Here is a 19,353-nt window from a genome sequence, read left to right as displayed (position 1 = left end):
TTTGACGCACACTAAGATACTGACAAGTTGAATAAAAGCTTGTAAAAATGAAGGTGGGAAAGCGAGTGAGATATTTAGATTTAGATACAGTGGACCGATTTTTGAATCTCAGCCATTCGATTTCGTTAAATTCGTTCAATAATATCTTCACTACTAGCGATTTAAATTCTACTAACAGAATCGAAAACGAGTGGTCATTATTACCACTGTATTAAAATTACTAGCCGTCCTTTTTAAAAAATAGCACTCGTCGTTTTCCACAGACTTTCGAACGGCGAATTCGTGCGTTAGAAATTCAAAAATCGATTCCCAGCAGCAGTAATGCTGGTGCAGTCTGAATACGTACTATAGACACATTTTTTTTAAAAAGAGTAATTTGCGAGAATTAAAAACGAACCAATGGTAGTGCATGCAAAAGTTCAAGCTGATACTTCTCAATGTCAAAGGCTACAATCCAGTTTGGGTGCGACAGTGGCGTCCGTGCAAAATAAAGAGTTAACAGAGTTACTCGCAATGTTGACCATTCTACACAATGCGTCGCGGAAATAGTACATTACGATACAAGTGCGTAAAAAAGGAAGGTCCAAACGAGTGCCAATAAATTAAAACCGACACAAAAATCGACACGAGTTTTACGAATTTTCTTTTCGCACGTATATCGTACGACGTTTTTCAGTAGGTACAGATTGGCCCTCAGAAGTTTCAACCTGTCAAAAAATGAACCACTTCTCGCACTAGTGCGTAAAAAAGCACCCCATTTAGTAAAACATCCCATTTTGTCGATTACCATTAAGGCGCGATTTACTTGTATCTTTCTATGAATAAACTGACAAAGCGGCTTCATAGCAATCGACAAAGTGGGACGTTTTCCCGTGCACACTCACAAGTATACTGCTGGAAATGCTAATGCCCAATTGATGACACCCTGTTGTCACATTAATTGACAATGACTTAAGTTTGAAAGTGGCATCTAATGGGAATAAAATTTAATTTGAATTAGTATTTTACCTTGACTTTAAAACGAGGACTGTTAACTTAAAAATAGAGACGTGAAAAAAAACATCCGTATAATATTTATTATTTGGAAGAATATTACTTAAGTATTTGGAAGAATATTACTAGTATGAAAATTACATTGGGTTACATTGTGGCGTAGGCGAGAGGCTGGCAACCTGTCACTGCAATGTCACAATTTGGATTTCTTTCAATCCCTTTTTGCCAAGAGTGGCACTGAAACTTAGTAGTTCATGTGCTATGCCTACCCCTTTATGGGATACAGGCGTGATTATATGTATGTATGAAAATATGCCAGTATGACTAAATAATTGTAATAATTATTAAGTACATTTGACATTACCTCATTCCCAAATAAATACATATATTCAAATTTTATTAAAGGGCTGATTTTTATTTTCTTGTCGATTTTACTTTTTTTTCAAATGTGGGAATTTTTGTACTTTTTCTGCTCAGAATCATGAGCTCTGTCGATTTCGCAGGAGAAAAAAATGTCTCACATTTTTATTTCCACTGGGTTACAATTTCCCAAAGAACTTTTTTTGATCGTAACTCATAGGAAAGCAAAAAAATATATGAAAATTTTGGGACATTTTTTGTCTCCTATTAGAATCGAAAGAGCTCATGATTCTGAGTAGTGAAAGCGTCAAAATAAAAAATATGCCCTATAACTTTCTTAGCTTTGATTCTGTATGGTGGGCGTCACGAGGATGGTCAAAACGGTTAGATATGACACTGTAAGACGAACAGCAGTAACTGATTGGCTACAATTTGTCACCGCCCGAAACCTGACGCCGTTCGGTCTACCAGACATTCATGTTACCAGTCCCCTTGTTAAAACTCAGATATTTGGATATAAGTACCTAGTAGATCTGTCTTTCGAGTTATGTTTTTTTACGAGTTCCTAAATAAATATGTAAGTGTTTCAGAATCCGAGTATATTTATTTGTGAAAACATAGCTACAGTTTAGATGCATTCTGTTATTGTACGGTAGAAGAAATTTATTATTTAGCAATTTGTGGTTCTAGTGTACCTATCCACATTTTTTGAAGATACCTACATACCTACTTATGCTACTTAAGAGCTTTTGAAAATGTAAAGTGAATCAGTTTTCTTAACATTACTACACATTTCTCGATGTTTTACTCTAGATTGCAGGTATATTTCTTTTTCACTACCTCGTATAATTTAACCACCCTATAAAGTAGGTATGTCATATAACATATTAGACTCGCGCTCGGTTCGCGCCATGTCAGTCTAGTAATGGAATTTCGTAGCCACTTACGCGAGCCCTCTTCGCGGCTTTTTAACTCAAAACCAAAGTGATAGGCAGCTGGTGGCTTTTCTTCGCTAGACTTTTGAATTACAATAATTATCGTACATGTACTTAGGACGATTAAGAACCTAATTATCGTACGCAATATTACGATAATATCAGCCCTATGATGTGATTCTACCCAATAAATACAAAATTTGAAGCAGCTTTCGGCTCAATTCGAACTTTTAGCTTTAGAAACAATTAGGGTCAGTGTCAAAAAGGACGTTCTTGTCAACGTCAAAATCATTTTCAAACGTCATTTGTGTCGCTTAACTTCACACTTGGGTAAATTCATTCTGCTTTAAGGTTGAATACCTATATAAAAAATATAATATAATCTGAAAGATAATCAACCTTATAGCAGAAAGATTTACCCACGGATTTACCCAAGTTTGACGTTAAGACATATTTTTAACACTGAAATATCCGGTCTATCTATTTATCTTAAGCTTAATGTCTAAACTACTACTAACGTCTACGTTAAAATCATCGCAATAATTTTGGGATGTTATTTAAAGATTTATGGAGTTTTTAGTCAATGCTGCTCCATAATAATTTTGGAACTTAAATATATAAAATAAAACCATTCCGCTCACTGGTTGCGGCGAATCTGTTGCTGACGGGTCGGTTTTAGACCGCTCTGGGAAAGATCCTTGATTATGTAGGTACGCATACTAATTATAATTCATATATAGTAGCCACTTATCTGTTTTATGGATTATTTTGCGCCCTGAACTCTAACAAAGATTGGGAATAAAATTTTGTTTACTTACCTGAAATCAGGGAATTTGCTAAGTAATTACATTGAGTGATAATTGATAGTCAAACCAACTTTTAAAATGATGTCGTGCAGAAAGTCAAAATTTAGAATTTTATACATTCCTTACCCCTTAAATATCTATTGACTTACTTGCTGAATTTAAGGAATGTTAATTTTTAAATTTTGATCGAGAACCTTTCAGGTAGCTCTCAATTCTATTTACCTTTAAAAAAATTTAGCCATAAACAAAAAAAAATATCAGATCTGGGATACGTTTAAGAAGCGGATTTATAAGGTATACACGTAAAAGGCGGTTGAAAGTTTTTTTTTTTACCTTAGATTATTTTAAAAATCGATATAAGATGTCATATATTAAAGTCTGACCCCCGGACGGGGTGGCCTAGGGGTTCATGGCGTTAGCCCGGATTGCTAAAGACCAGTTCGAATCCGGCCTTCGCCACTGGGGGTGTCGGTTTTTTTTCTTTAATATATTATGACATCTTATTTCGATTTTTAATTTATATGTTACTACAAACCACAAATCAAAATATTTGTTAAAAATAACTTGATTTGTTCCCATAGTTGCGCTTAGATTATCTATTTTATTTATCTTTCCAGACGGATAGACCGCAGCAACTCCCTCGTGGAGAGCAGCAGTGGCGCCCCCCTCTCGCCTGGAGCCCCGAGCGCCCTTGGAGCCCTACAACCAGCTTTGTATACCAAACGAGAAGCACCCTTGCTTATAGAGCTGGAGGGCGCTGGCCCGTCGTTGGGACGGTTGCATTTGAGGCTGAAATACGACTTTGACCGGTCGGATTTAGAGGTGCATCTTATTGAGGGTGAGCTCCTTACTTCTCATTTGACTTAAATTAAAGTAGAGAGCAGCAGTGGCTCCCCACTTTGATTGAGGGTTAGTACCTACTTTTTTACATTACACAGATTACACTACCGCTGAGACAGAGTAGGTAGTCTAAAAGTCCTGGGCTATTGCTGCTGGCATGTAAACTAAAAACGCCGTTTCGAATGTACTTCCGCCATTTTTGTGGTTTTGTCACACTTTCTTAACAAACTCACAGTCTCGGCCTGACCGAGAATCTCTAAGTATTTTGACCGAGAAACGAGACCTTGGTCGGACATTATACATATGTAGGTAAGTACCTAGGTAGATAGTCTAGGGACTCCCGGCCAGAAGCGGTGTTGTTACATATCTTATGTCGAGAAAAGTCGCGCTACTTAACGCGTTATTGGTCGTAAACTAGAACATTCCTTTGCTAATCCGCGAATTGATAACGTGCAAGTCAATCAGTGCTAACCCGTTATACTTACAACTTGCGTATTTTTTACATGCAATTAATTTTCCTACCCTTCCACCGCAAAAATATACGCAAATAAATATAACAACCCACCACCAAAAATACAAAACTCGACACGTGTTTCGCCTCTCTACGAGGCATCCTCAGGACCTGATGTTGACGGTCCGAAGTTCTGCAACTGACGTTATTGGTTACATGTGTGACCTGTAGTGTGTCATTAAATGTATGTCACCTAGTGTATCCTATCCCTGTCTTAATTATCATATATCTAGAAGTAATTTATAGAATTTGTTTTTGTTTTTCAGCCCATGACCTAGCCGGCTACGAAGCGGGTGGCTTCAACGACCCCTACGTGCGAGTGACCCTACTCCCCTCCGTGGACACCCGCACGAGACAGACCCCCGTGCACCGTAACGAGGCGAACCCCTTCTTCGACCAGCACTTCAAGTTCCCCGTTTCCCATGACGAGCTGCGGGACAAGACGCTGCTGTTGCAAGTCTTTGACTACGACAGGTACCTACGAGTATTTTGGGAATACGTTAATTCCTTGAAGATTTGAAGTTTGTATCAGTCTTGCTGCAGTCATTTTAGAGGCATACCAAGCTAAGTTGGCATGGCAGCTATTTAAACAGCCTCGCTGGTGCAAATGTTGCGGTGAAATTATGCCATTGAACAGACGGGGCTATCTTTGCCAACACACAGCACTAGATGGATCGTAATTGAGTTGCCGACCTAAGATATAAGTTACGAGTAGGCTATGCTCTTTTTGTGAAGCTTCGAAGACCATTTGCGTCAGCTTATTTAGTTAACTGTGCAGGGCATCATGTTTTTTAGATCTTTTAATAATCCCTATTTTTGTCCATTCTAGATTCTCCCGGAACGAAGTAATGGGTTCAGCTAAAGTCTCCCTATCCCGAGTAGAAGTGGCGGGGGGCACAGAAGTATGGGCAGAGCTGTCCAGGGAACGTAGACCGCCAGAGGAGCTGCAAGAGCTACTACTGTCTCTTTCTTATTTGCCGTCTGCTGAGAGACTGACCGTAGTTGTGTTGAAGGCAAGGAATCTGTTGCCACCTCAGGAAGGAAAAGACGCCTTAGGTATGTTTCATTTCCTATATCTTAAACGCCTGCCATTGTAGGTACCTTCTTTAACAACAGGACCTACTTATTGCAGATTGACTGATTATTAGTCATGTTTATAATCACATATTTTTCCCCTCAAAAGCTCGGAAACACGTGTTTTGTCCTTTAATACCAGCGGGTAAAAACGCATTTTATCCACTAGTGGGTAAAGTAATTTGACCTTGAATAAAGTCAAATTAACTGCTTTAATATTGATAAAAGTAGGTGAATCTAGTAATAAAGATGATTTACCACCTGTGGAACTACTGGAAGCAGTGATAAACGCATTTTCTGCGTTGTAGTTTCCTCGCTATAGTGAGGGAAAAAGTTTTGTGTTACACTCGGGTGCAAATGTATTTTACTTCTCGTGTGTTAAAAAACTCGCAAGTTCAGGATTCTATTCTCGAACCACTCGCTTCGCTCGTGGTTCAACTATAGAATCCTTTCTCTTGCTCGTTTTTCAATTCCACACTCGGCGTTAAAATACAACTTTGCCCCCTTGTATAACAAATAACTATTAAAACTTTTAGAGTGTGGTAGTAAATTATCTGGTTTCCTTATTCTTCCAGATGTATACGTAAAAGTATACCTCCTGGTGAACGGTAAACGAGTGAAGAAGAAGAAGACCAACAGAAAAGAGATCAATAATCCAGTTTGGAACGAAGCGCTGTCGTTCAGCCTGGCGTCCGGACATTTAAACGAGGCTTCCATTGAGGTAACTCCCACCTTATACTTAATGTATGCCTCTTTTATGGATTTCTTGCTGTTTCATATACGGTTGTCCTATATCCGACCTTCTGGCTCGTGGTTTTCCGCTACTTCAGCTTCGCAGTCGAGTGGCAGAAGTTCTCAGCCTGGTATACATTCTCGATTCAGAGACCGTGAGTTCAAATCTCACCGCAAGTAGTAATATATCTAAGTAATACTTTTAATTTATTCTAAACTACCTAATTGCAGACGTTATTGCATTGTAAAAAAATAATAATGGGTAGCACGTCATAACTATAGTAACATCCAATCCATTGCGACTATAGTAACTTGCGGTAGATGTTACTAGTGTCCCTATATATTGACACATAAGGAGGGAAGACTCACTGGTCCTGATGAGGTCTTGGTGGTTCAATCAATCTAAAAGCCACGAGTTCGAGACCCAAGGGTACATCTTTCGCAGACGTTTTTGCTTGTTGAAAACGAATTTATGGAAACTGAGGCATACTTAAATATTTTTCAACATTTTCCAGGTGTGTGTGGTGACGGGCGGCGGCAGCGGCCTGGTCGTCGGCTGGTGCTGCGTCGGGGCCGCCGAGCCCGCCGCCGAAGGCCGACACTGGGCGCAAATGTCTCAGGAGACGCGTAAAGCTGTCGCCATGTGGCACACGCTCAGATAGACAGAGACAAGACAAAGCGGGAACACAGCAGTAGACATGACAACCGGTGATAGAAAACACCAATCGAAACTTAAAACCGTAAGACATCGCACCGCGAAGGTCATCCATAGGTGAGAGCGAGCCAGATATATATTTCTCGGTTTAACTTTCTGGTGCGATAGTCTGTTAGAGCTTTTATGATCGTACCTCGATCTGTAATAAAAGCTACCTATTCCGTTTCGACACTGAAAGACCAAATCCATATCTTAATCCAGATCTAATAAGTTATCTAACTTATCTATTGAAATCTCTGAAAAGTTAAATAACTAGAGTACTTAAAGGAAATGGCCACGTGATTATCTATGTCTGTCGTACCGATTTGACTTTTGTCGGTGTACTGCACCTACTTATAGGTAACCTAATTTACGAAAAATAATATGGTCGTTTAAATATTACTTACCATTTAAGTTTTAATTGGTGTTTTCTATATAGGTATGATTAAATATTATAATTGTCACTGTCTAACCAATATATATGTAATGATACAAAGAACGATAATGGGTCACTTTCTATGGATATTTCGCAATAAAGTAGGAGTAAAACATATTTTGACCGCGTGCCTCTCTCCAAAGCACTAGCAGTCTAGCACATCTTACCTTTCAGGCACACACATCAGACAAAACAAGAGCCATGAGCCATTACTTTTGCCATGTTCGCGTGACTAGTAGGAGCGAAACAATCGTAAGAAATAATAATGTCTTATCTCCTGTGTTTATAATAGGTATCCTTCACAAATTAAAGGCCTAAGAAAAATATGTTCAGCCAAACAATTGTCTTCTCAAACGTATTAACCGGCGTCAGACATCACTTTTGAAATTGTTTATGGTATAAGAAAAAGTTTTTAATGGCGGCAAAGTTAATTTATGATTATGAACTTAAATCTTAATAGGTATTATAGGTTGCCCAATGTCCTACAGATTCAAAAAGCATTGTCGGTAATGTGAAAGAGTATTAATATAGCTTTATCTATTTAATATATTACAAGGCGCAGTTTCATCTCACATTATTCTTCAATAGGCTACCTCTAAACTAATATCAAAATTATTATTGTCTATAGAATTTGACTGAAGAAACCAATATTTTTATAGATTTCAGTTATTAAAAATGCATGACGACTAGGTATTTTTGATTAAAAATTAGTGTGATTTTTAGTTTCGGCTAAGTTGGTCATAGCGACGGCTCCGGCAAAGCCGTTGGTCGCGGGTTCGAGTCCTGGCGGAAGTGTGAATACATCCTAATTACTTCAAAGAATGTACTTAATGTTAATAACTCTAATAAATACCAGCCCCTGTGCAGTAATTCACCACAGTTGACCTTATCCTTACAATAATAATGTTACCATAGGCATTTACTTACATTACATATCTACAGATAAGTTAAATACTGTTATTAGATACATTATTCTCAAACTCATAGATGGTCATGCAGTATTCAACGATGAACATAGCCATAATCTTAAATTACCTATAAGTTACTTGTAAAATACTGCCAAAAACTGATAAAATTTGGAAATGATCGAAATGTTGAGCTTTGGAACGCCTATATACTTATGAACTTTACTAAAGGAGTTAAGATTATTTTTAATGATTGTACTTAATCCATAGTTAGTGAATATTGTAACTATTTATCAACGACAACTGTCGAAATTTGTCCTCATCCATTTTTGGGGATCTACAGAGCAATCTAACTATCAGCTTGGGGGCTCTCGATACCAGAAACGGGTTAACGAAAATAGTATGAGCATTGGTCTCGAAGATGTTTTTCGGGTTCGGTATCAAAGAGGTAGGTACAAAAGAAACCCTTATGCAGTGACTGTGTCCGTGTTTCTACCTATCAGCAACAAAGGAAGTGGCGCTGATTGTCACAAATTCACGTAAGCCAAGGGCATTTCAAACAGCGACAGTTGGAACTAGTTCACTCTAAGATTTAATCATAGAAAAGCCCATAAAATGAGGACAGCAGCAGTCGCGCACCTTAGCCAATACATCCATTGGCACTCACATGCGTCGCCCGTTACGTGCACCCCGTAGCAGTTAGCGGACGCCCTTGTAGTGGAATGGAACAGATTGGTGGTTAGATTCGCTCGTCTGTAGAGCCTTTACTGTTAGTATGGATAATATTGTACTATTGTATCAGTATTCTCTCGTCGCAACATAGGGGCGACGTCTTCTGTGCAGTCGTTCATAAATATTCTATTCTTATGTAATTATATTGTAATTATTCCTAAAAATATACGTATAAATTTGGAACTATATGTATCTTTGTGTGGAGAAAGTTTTACTTTTTATTTCTTTACAATGTCTGAATAAAATGTCTATTTGTAAGATCTAGTTTGTTTTATTATCTCATCGTTCACCAGAAAAGATATTGCAGACTTAAACATTCACTTGAACTATGGCAATGGTGTGCCAGAGTATAAGTAGATGACCCAGTTTGTCAGTCAAAAGTGCCTTTAAAAATGACGGCGTAAAAAGTAGCTAAACCACTATAATTTCGCACGTACCTACTTCTACTGATAAACCCAGCTTAAGTATGCCAGAGAATATATTTTACAAGTCTTCTCTACATTGGAAAGCCATGAAATTCATATCATAAGTATATGTACATCATTAGTTTTCTTGTCATGGAATCAGGGATGTAACGGAGCTCTGCTTCTGCTTCCGTTTCTGCGGAACTTCCGTTTTGTTTTACACATCCGCTTCTGTTCCGGTTCTGTTATTTTTCAAACGGAAGTTATAACGGATGTCGGTACCTAGCGCGACGGTGGGACATGAGCGGCGTACATCAAAGACCAACAGGTCTATACCTGTCATTCGCTCATCTCTCCGCTTGCCACGTGCTGCGATACTAAACATCAATCGCTTCATTCCATTGCGCGCCAATATTTGTCCTGTCCACCTAGTTAGTAGCGAGTGAAGAACTATTCAGTGGTGCAGGGCTTATCTACGAACCCCTTAGAAGCAAACTGCCGGGAGATAAAGCTGCTAATTTGTTTATTAAATACAACTTCTTTTACAATCACTCCATTTAATTTAAAAATTTAATTGTGTGCTAACAATTACACATATAATTTTTACTGGTTAGTTTTGGATTGTATTATACTACCTACGAGTAAGTTTTCTTGTCGTTTCTAAAACCTTTTACGGCATAATAAAGGTTTAAAAGGATTCATACGTGATTACCTAAACAACAAACAATCTTAAAGTTCAAGGTGATTTAAATTTTTGGATTGTAATGAATGATATACTTAAGATAAAATATCAGGTAACTTTTCTTTTCGTTTTTAAAACCTAAGTGGGCCTAAAGGCTGATTACAGGCTGAACAGTAAACACCTAAAAGTTCTAGGTAATTTAATTAGTTTTGGTTTATGTTATACCTATGTGGTATTTTTTCATTTCGTTTTTAACATCTATAAGCTCCGCTTCTGGTTCTGGTTCCGCTTCTGCTTCCGTTAAACTAAATTCAAAACTTCCGCTTCCGCTTCCGTTAAAACCACATCCGTTACATCTCTGCATGGAATTTAGCTTGTACCTACGTTATGGATATACATTCAAAGGATATAAAATGTGGTCATAAATAAAACAAAGAATACAAAATAATAATTTATTATACTTTTCAAATTGTACAATATTGTATGTATTTTAAAAATATTTATAATAAAACTTAACTAGAACATACATTTTACCAACGTTGCGAGATCCGATAGTTACGGGCATAGTCCGAGAGACCACTACTATTATTCACTATGACTAGTATTTACCGGAACTTACCACTGTAGGAAGACGTCAGCCGGCAACACCAACTAGAACCGCATAAAAAAGTTATTTAATCAACTGATATGAGTCGAAACGTACAAATAATGATAAGCGAAGTATTGAATTCAAATGATCGTGAAAAAGAAACATTGCCAAGGTTAACAATTGTGTAGCGCTTATCGACATCAATAATTTTTATTTGATAAATATGGTTTATAGTCCAGTGACGTTCATAACATGCAAACGAACCAAACAGCATTGTCTTCAGCTAGTTATTTGGCGACAAAAACACAATTATGATATTGATATACATTCACGTTTAAAAATTTACCATAAAATTTGTAATTGCATATTGTATCAGATGGGTAAAACAATCAATCAAAATATATCAAGATGTAGCTATATCTCGCTTCAAAATATGCGTTTGAGCTATAACTTTCTATAAATACATAAGTTAGGTGACAATGCAATATTATGGTACCGTCGGACTAATTGCTAATGGACACACGAGGCTATGAGAACTGTGATAAAACATCGCAAATTAATTAATAATTTAGAAACTTTGATTAATTAGAAAGTTGCCTGTTAAAAGAACATTACAGTCTGCAATAAAATTTGGTATCAAAAACATACTGATTATCTGTGAGTTAATTCTCTGTCGGTAATGATACCAATGATAGAGATTTTTTATATACGACAGATAGCGTATAGCAATCAATATCAGAGTTAAATAATTAATTCAGTACATGTACTTATACTGTTATTGTAAGTGTTAAATTAAATCCTTCTATGTTGAATAGTTGATCAATGATCAACTATTTCTACTTTTTTTTTTCAATTTTTTCGATTTAATAAAATATTCCAACTCCAAGTAGCAGCCATTAGTCTAGTCCCACATTACAATATTTTATAACTCGTACATGTTAGCAATTTAAAAAATAAATCCATGATACATAATACATATACGTCATATACTTTACACATTGTCTGTAGAGTCCAGCAGGAGAAATATCAACAAGTGTATGTAAATGTATGTATAGTATGGCAGTGTGTGGCAGCAATGTGTATGTGTAAAGTGTCATTGTTCCTGTATTTTTGGGTGTAGATATTTGCAATCAGGGTCTTTGCAATTGCCCCCAATCTCGAAACGGCAGAGCACAGCGTTGGGGTCCCAGCTGAAAAGTGTTTGTGTTAATATAGACATCAGAAGTGGGATGTGGAGAGGTGAACTGCATACTTACATCGCACGCCGCCAGCGATGTGTACGCATTCTTCCACTCATTTAAATCGGAAGCGATAATTGAAACATGCACATTTTCTTGTTCTATTATGTATACACCTAATGGGGACCAAAAACAATGTTATTAAGTGGTCAAAGTAGATATTCCTGTTTGTTCCATAATTTCATAACAAAAAAACACAAAATGTATTTCTCTCCAAACACGAAACTGTTTTTGGGCTATGTATACGATTTCGTCAACCAAGAACTCTATTATTGAACTTACGATGTTAGTCTGAGAGTAAAGCTGTTTATTTGAAAATAGTAAAACAAAAAAAAAACTTCTATTAGTGTAAAGTTTTAGTTACATATGCAGATATGCATTTCGAGGATCATGTAAGCGCAACGAGTCGCAATTTTAAATGTTATTATATATATAGAACAAATAGGAATCGTTTAAAATTATTATGATTGTGGCGTTGATAAACATACTAATGTTGAAGACAGGAAGAATAGCTTATAAAATATGTTCTGTTTCATATAACTCTGACAATGATCGAAAATGCTTCTTAGACTTATTATGATTCCCCTAATCTTCAACAGTAGGACCAATATGAATTTAAAATCAAAATGAAAAATTACCTTTTTTAAGGAACATTAACAGATTTTTTTTGTAACACATGCATCAAGCTAATTAACTTACTTTGCAGAGCCTAAAGCTTGGAGCGGTGACTTATAATCATCATCTATCAGTTTATTCTTACTTCCCCAATTACTGTCACTCAGTTCTTTTACATCTTTCTTGCCTCTGTCAACGAGTTCTACATTGACATCGATGTTTCCATCGTTTATTTTAGATTCCACACAGTTTTCTATAAATGTATTCTTAACTGGGTCTTTAGGCAATTTTACTGTCTTTTTATTATTAGCAACATCTATCTGAACTGATAATCTAGGGTTTGGTTCTTCCATTCTATCATTTACTACACTCACTTTAACTGACTGTAGGTCACTATGTGTTGATGGATTATATAATTGTACAGTTTTTACTTCCTCAACTGGGGCATTTTCTTTCTGAGGTCTTTTAGTGGTTACTGATAGTTTTTGTGGGCCATGAACTTTTGGAGCTATATTACCGTTTGGTATGGAATGTTTGGAAGTAGCTGAGCTGTGAAACATATTTAAAAAGTTAAATATACGCAAAACAAAAACCAAACAAATGCTATTTCTAAGTAAAACGAAGAAACTAAATAAAACATGGTTTTATGCAAAAGTACCAATACCTGTTTATCAGCAGCTGATGTTGAGATCTTATTTTAGACAACTTAATCTGAGCAACCTTTTGTTGCTTTTTATTTAAAGTTATGGCAGTTGCTATATTTCGAAGTTCAGTTGATACAATTTTATACTTGTGTGATAATTTCGTTGCCTCTTCCTTCAGTTTAAGCACTTTGGCTGACTCTTCTGCTATAGTTTTTCTGGAAATATAAATGTTTAATGAAAAAACAACGACGTAAAAATAATCTTAATATTAGAAATCACTAGTACCTTGATAATGCTATTTGTTCTTCTAAATCTTTACTTGTCTTAAGTTGTTCTCTAGTGCCAAAATTACGAGGTTTTAGTGTTTCCATTGGCTTCGTTTCTTTATTTACCATTATCGACGATTGTCTTGCATTTTTAATCTTTTCCAACTCAGCCATTCTTTTTACCAAATTCTTATACTCGATTTGTTCCGATTTTGGCAGATGGTTTACAGTCTGAAATTGAGTGATGGGTTTTAAAATTACAAATCTAATACGACATTTAATCTTATTAATTAATGACCACAACACACGTCAGAGTTAACTTAACAATCGACATTGTCCAGGCAAATTCAAATAATTATTGAAAAAAAGCATAAATCTAGCTTTAGGGTAGCAAAGACAAAAAGTCTTCCACGATCAGAAAATTAGAACGACAGCTCTCGTAGCCGGAAGGCTCCAATCAGGAGATACAGCGTAATAAAAGAAGCTGGTTCCATTCCAGTCAAGAACCAGGTTCATGGCTCCTTATCATACGTAGGACAACATTATGGTCTCTTACCTTTGGAACGAATTTTTCCTTCGTTTTTGGCACAGGCGGCACGATAGGCTGTTGGACAACATCAGGAAGAACACTCTTTTCTACCTCCATACGGGTAGATTTTAAAAACATGTCTAGTTTTTGCTGGAAGTCTGCTTGTTCCGACAATTTCATATGCATCTTTGTTAAATTTTTAGTTGCCTCATGTTCGCCCTCCGAATCAGAATTTCCAATGCTAATTATAAATCTTTTCTCCTCTGGTATATTATTGACCTGTTTTTCAGTCTCGCTATCTTTCTTTGGGAAATCACTATTTGTGATATTACTCATATCATTAGGGTGAATAAGATTAGGCAAGTTTTTACTTAATGAAGTTAATAATTTGGCACGAAGGAGATCTTCATCCTCCTCAAATTCATCCTCCTTAGGATTGATTAGTTCCGTTATTCCATTCTGTTCAGTACTTTCCACCGCAATTACTTTTTCATATTCTATATTCGTAGGTTTTAAAGATTCAATGAGAGAATCTTTACTTTTCTCGTCACCGTCAGAACCAATATCCATATCGACCGATTCTATATCAGTATTATTATCTGACAACATTTGATTCATATACTCAATCTGATCTCTCATAAGTTCATCATCTAAATTCATAGACTGGGACAGTCGTTTCTTTAACTTTTGTTTTTGTTTCCTTTCAAAGGCTTTTTTCAATAAAGCAGATTTTAGACATATCAACCGAAGTTCTGCCGTATCACTATCTTCATCTCCTGACAGCAGCAAAGCATCTTTTTCGTCAATGACATCGGTCTGCTGTATATTTTGTTTCTCTACTTCAATCTTTTGACTGTTGTTCTTGACAGCCTTTGTTTTTAGAGCGTGTTCTCTTAATAATTCTAAATCTTCGTCTGAATCTCTGGTATTTTGAGTTTCGTTTATGGTTATATTTTTTACTTGAACAGTCTCTTGGGCTAATTCTAAGGCGGAATGGATTTCTGAAGGTACACTTATAATACTACCATAATTTTCAGTGCTTGATTGTACACTTATAGTGCTGCCATTATTTCCACTATCTTTAGTATCTATGTCAGAACATAAGTCTACAGATTCATATACTTGTTGATTGGTAGAATCTTTATTGACTTCATTTGAAGCATCTAAGGTATTTACTTTTTCTATCGAAATCTCGTTATTAATGGACACAATATGAGTTTCAGATTGTAAATTCGGAAAGAATCTATCATGTTCCGGGTTTTGTGTACCACAAAGCATTTTTTCCAGTCTTGCTTTCAGGGTTGATTTATCGACATTACCCTTATTGACAGCTACAGCTAACTTTCGCCTTTTATTTCTATACTCATCATCAGATTCATCACTTGATTCAGATAAAACTGTTGCCCTTTTCTTAGTTTTGTTAGATTTTTTTCTGTACACCCGTTTAGCTAAATTATTATCAGGTAGTGGATCTTTTCTTCGTTTTGGTTTATGATATGATTTTAAATGTTTTTGTTCCTTGTTATCTTTAGCAACTACATAAGGTTCTTCCAATTCTGTGGCCGATATCTCAGAGAGATCACATAAAAATGCATCATTGTCCTTACATTTTTTACCTAAAAGTTATATTTAAGAATCTCAGTGCAAAGTGAGGTAGTGCATGCATATTAATTATAAGTAAATACGATTTCGTTATAATTATGTTCATCTAAATATCTTAAAGTGCGAAGTTATAATAATAATATATATGTAATTACTAAATAGGTTGCTTTTGCATATTTATTGCAAAGGAACTTGGCAATTTAAAACATTTAGCTATAAGTGTAAAACAGAGACAAAAAAATACAATGATATAATGACAGATACAGACGATACAGTAATTATTAAACTGTTTAAAAAAAACCGGCCAAGACCGTGTCGGGCCACGCTCAGTGTAGGGTTCCGTAGTTTTCCGTATTTTTCTAAAAAACTACTAAACCTATCAAGTTCAAAACAATTTTCCTAGAAAGTATTTATAAAGTTCTACTTTTGTGATTTTTTTCATATTTTTTAAACATATGGTTCAAAAGTTAGAGGGGGGGGGACGCACTTTTTTTTCCTTTACGAGAGATTATTTCCGAAAATATTAATATTATCAAAAAACGATCTTAGTAAACCCTTATTCATTTTTAAATACCTACCCAACAATATATCACACGTTGGGATTGGATTGAAAAAAAATATCAGCCCCCACTTTACATGTAGGGGGGTACCCTAATAAAACATTTTTTTCCATTTTTTATTTTTGCACTTTGTTGGCGTGATTGATTTACATATTGGTACCAAATTTCAGCTTTCTAGTGCTAACGGTTACTGAGATTATCCGCGGACGGACGGACGGACGGACGGACGGACGGACGGACAGACAGACATGGCGAAACTATAAGGGTTCCTAGTTGACTACGGAACCCTAATTATAACCAAGCCCATAAAATTAGCTTTCAAGATCAATAAAAATCAATTTATATGGCATTTTACTTTTTGTTTTATAAGCTACACATTTTTGAAACAAGAACATAAAATATAATATCAATTATATAACACACTCTCAAATAAGTGAGCCTTTCCTTAGACAACTCACTTATGGTCAGAGATCGGACAGTTAGGTGTCATTTGTATGACGATTTCTGAATAATGAACCTTATGTTGTTAGAATGACGCCCCGGCGTATTATACTTCCAATTTTATCACTTATCTATGTGGACAAAGTATCCGTCACGGTTTGGCAAGTATGTCAGTGTGAGAGTGACAGATGTCTTATCCACATGGATAAGTGATAAAATTGGAAGCATAATACGACGGCTGTTGTCCGATCTCTGCTTATGGTTGCCATTGGCAACAAATATATTGGAGCTGCCAAAGCTCTCAAAAATACCGGAACACATCTATTGTTAAGATGTTAGAGTGCATGTTCCGATATTTGTGACAGCTTAGGCAGCTCCAATATAACTGATGGTGACTGTCCCACATAAACCATTCAATTCAAACCAATATAAAACAACATTTAGTCCAGAATCCTACTAGAGTCTGAGCAATCTCACTTAGCAGCGATTTTGACGGCAGAGATTGTGCTACAAATGCTACAATACAATGCGAGCGTAATTTTAAACAACAACCATAATGGGCACAAAAACAAAATTTGCACAGTTTTTGATTTCAAAATTGGTGACAAGTTGGTTCTGCTGTATATAAACAATTTTTGAAAAATTAAATCTATAATATTCATTGATTCTCCATTCCATTCTTTTAATTTAGATAGGAATAGTTTGTATGACGACCGGTCTGGCCTAGCGCGTAGTGAGAATGCCTACTATGCCGCGGTCCCGGGTTCGAATCCCGGTAAAGGCGTTTATTTGTCTGATGAGCACAGATATTTGTTCCTGAGACATGGATGTTTTCTATGTATATAAGTAATTGTATATTATATATATCAATGTCTGAGTACCTGCAACACAAGCCATCTTGAGCTTACCATGGGGAATGTCCTATAATATTTATATTTATTTATTTTATATTAATATTGTATGCAGAACCTATTTTTATGTATGGGGACAAATGGGAACACACCAAATAACTACATATATTTTAGATGTGTGGTGCAGACAAATCACTCTGTGTCACACATAAAAAATCACAATTGTTTTCATTACCCTTACTGACATAAATATTTGTGTATTGCTGCAAAAAGTATACACACAGAAGTTTAAAGTTAATTATTAAGAAAATAATGGTGGTATATAGACTTTATAACGAATACGGAACCCTCAAAATGACAAAACAAGTAATCACTGCATGAGTAATATCTATGTACTTATGTACTGTTCAGAGGTTAATGACCTGTAGATTTACCATGATTTTGACACTGATGTTTCCTAACTAGCAATGTGCCATTCTCAGTAGTGTTATTTTTATCGGGAAAATGATCCAATTTGTATGGGGCAAGTTGATATACTTCTAGAAAGCTTATTTTGATACCTCCGAACATGCAATATTGCTATGATGTTTTAATGAAATTTCGAACCAAAATCTTTCAAAAATAAATATTAATGATTATGGAAATAAGGTAAAATTACTGTTTGTAATTAGCCAAAGGGATGACAGCATTGAAAAGGTTAAGATACTCAATGTCCGACTATGATTTGTCTTGTCGGTAGTTTTTATGTTTCTTCAAAGGGCAATTAAAAAGTCAATAAAGATTTTTATTTGAATAAAAAATAATTGTGTTTCTTCTCCATTAACCATACAGTACAATCTTGATAATCTGGTACTTTGGTGGTACGAAACATCCTGTAATCCAGCATTAAAAGTCAAGTCCAAGTTTACCACATATGTTATGTGTAATTTAACAGTCTGACTTACTTTAAAAGTGGATAAAAACCAGAGAAGTTTTATTTAACTCATTTTATAAGTACAATATTTCTATACAAATTACAGAAAAATATGATTATCCACCAATCCAACATTATTAAGATTGTACTGTAATAATGGAACTAACACTATTAATATGGAATATTATTCAAAAATCTGCAAAACATATGTACAAATGAGGTCATATTTACAATTCATTCATTTATAGGTCATCCATACTAATAATATAAATGGGAAAGTGTGTTTGTTTGTCCATTTTTCACGGAGCAACAAATTGACGTGATTTTTCTTTAAAATGAGATAGTTGAAGAGATGGAGGGAGAGTGAGATAGGCTACTTTTTGTCTCTCTCTAACACGAGCTCAGCCGCGGAAAAAGCTGGTATTAAAATGAATTAACTAATTTAGTATGACCCTAGTACTTTCACTAATGTGTTCAGTACACATGTTACAAGTAGCAAATATTCTACATAGCTACTAAAGATGTATTAACCGAGCATCAAAACAAGAACTCGTCTACTATGTATGTCATTAACAAGTAACTTACCAGGCCCTGTGACGCTTGTGCGCTTCGCATTCTTACGCTCAAGGACATTGTTGTACTTCTCAAGCATATGCAACCTCTGTCGAAGGAGAAACTCTTCCTCCGATGATATGTCCGAAAGCTCATCTAATTCATCCACTATCTCTCCTTCCTCCCTCTCAGAGTCCGCCTGGACTGAAGGATTCTGCACGCAAGCCATTGTTGCACGCTGGACAAAAAATGTGCAAAATGTTAATAACTAGTTACCTCACGTAACTTTCACTTATGACGAGTACATAACAAGTCAACATTTATAGCCACATTGAAAATTAGATTTCTTTTCAACAATATAAACTACGCAAAACGATTTCTACATTGATCAATTATATGGAGATTGGAAAACGTATAGTATAAAGCGACAATGAGACATTGAAATGAAG

At 35.8% G+C, this 19,353-nt stretch overlaps 2 protein-coding genes across 6 annotated transcripts in view; one reads left to right on the top strand and one right to left on the bottom strand.

Annotated features, from left to right (window-relative positions):
- The window catches only part of LOC125228813 (synaptotagmin-5-like), an 88,391-nt gene extending 79,121 nt beyond the window's left edge, over nucleotides 1–9,270 (top strand). For both annotated transcript variants that reach the window (XM_048133499.1, XM_048133500.1), the window contains exons 5-9: nucleotides 3,712–3,932; nucleotides 4,712–4,919; nucleotides 5,275–5,501; nucleotides 6,095–6,240; nucleotides 6,767–9,270. In XM_048133499.1, coding sequence (XP_047989456.1) covers nucleotides 3,712–3,932; nucleotides 4,712–4,919; nucleotides 5,275–5,501; nucleotides 6,095–6,240; nucleotides 6,767–6,913 — 949 coding nt within the window. In that variant the 3' untranslated portion in view covers nucleotides 6,914–9,270. The remainder of the gene's footprint in view (nucleotides 1–3,711; nucleotides 3,933–4,711; nucleotides 4,920–5,274; nucleotides 5,502–6,094; nucleotides 6,241–6,766) is intronic.
- Nucleotides 9,271–10,542: 1,272 nt separating this feature from the next.
- On the bottom strand, nucleotides 10,543–19,332 carry LOC125228908 (biorientation of chromosomes in cell division protein 1-like 1). 4 transcript variants are annotated; one of them, XM_048133621.1, is made up of 7 exons: nucleotides 18,938–19,332; nucleotides 14,013–15,601; nucleotides 13,476–13,687; nucleotides 13,211–13,405; nucleotides 12,631–13,095; nucleotides 11,950–12,047; nucleotides 10,543–10,755 (listed from the first exon to the last, which is right to left on the bottom strand). In XM_048133621.1, exons 1-6 carry the CDS (start codon nucleotides 19,131–19,133, stop codon nucleotides 11,987–11,989), a joined length of 2,718 nt encoding a protein of 905 aa, XP_047989578.1. In that variant the 5' UTR covers nucleotides 19,134–19,332; the 3' UTR covers nucleotides 10,543–10,755; nucleotides 11,950–11,986. The 4 variants fall into 4 exon arrangements, with proteins under 4 accessions (XP_047989578.1, XP_047989577.1, XP_047989576.1 ...); XM_048133620.1 differs by lacking the exon at nucleotides 11,950–12,047 and adding an exon at nucleotides 11,675–11,883; XM_048133619.1 differs by lacking the exon at nucleotides 11,950–12,047 and adding an exon at nucleotides 11,689–11,883.
- Nucleotides 19,333–19,353: the final 21 nt, after the last annotated feature.

This window comes from Leguminivora glycinivorella, chromosome 8, assembly GCF_023078275.1.
Source record: "Leguminivora glycinivorella isolate SPB_JAAS2020 chromosome 8, LegGlyc_1.1, whole genome shotgun sequence".
In the NCBI taxonomy this organism is placed as follows: domain Eukaryota; kingdom Metazoa; phylum Arthropoda; class Insecta; order Lepidoptera; family Tortricidae; genus Leguminivora; species Leguminivora glycinivorella.
The sequence above is the reverse complement of the archived record's forward strand: the minus strand, read 5'-3'. Positions and strand labels throughout refer to the sequence as shown.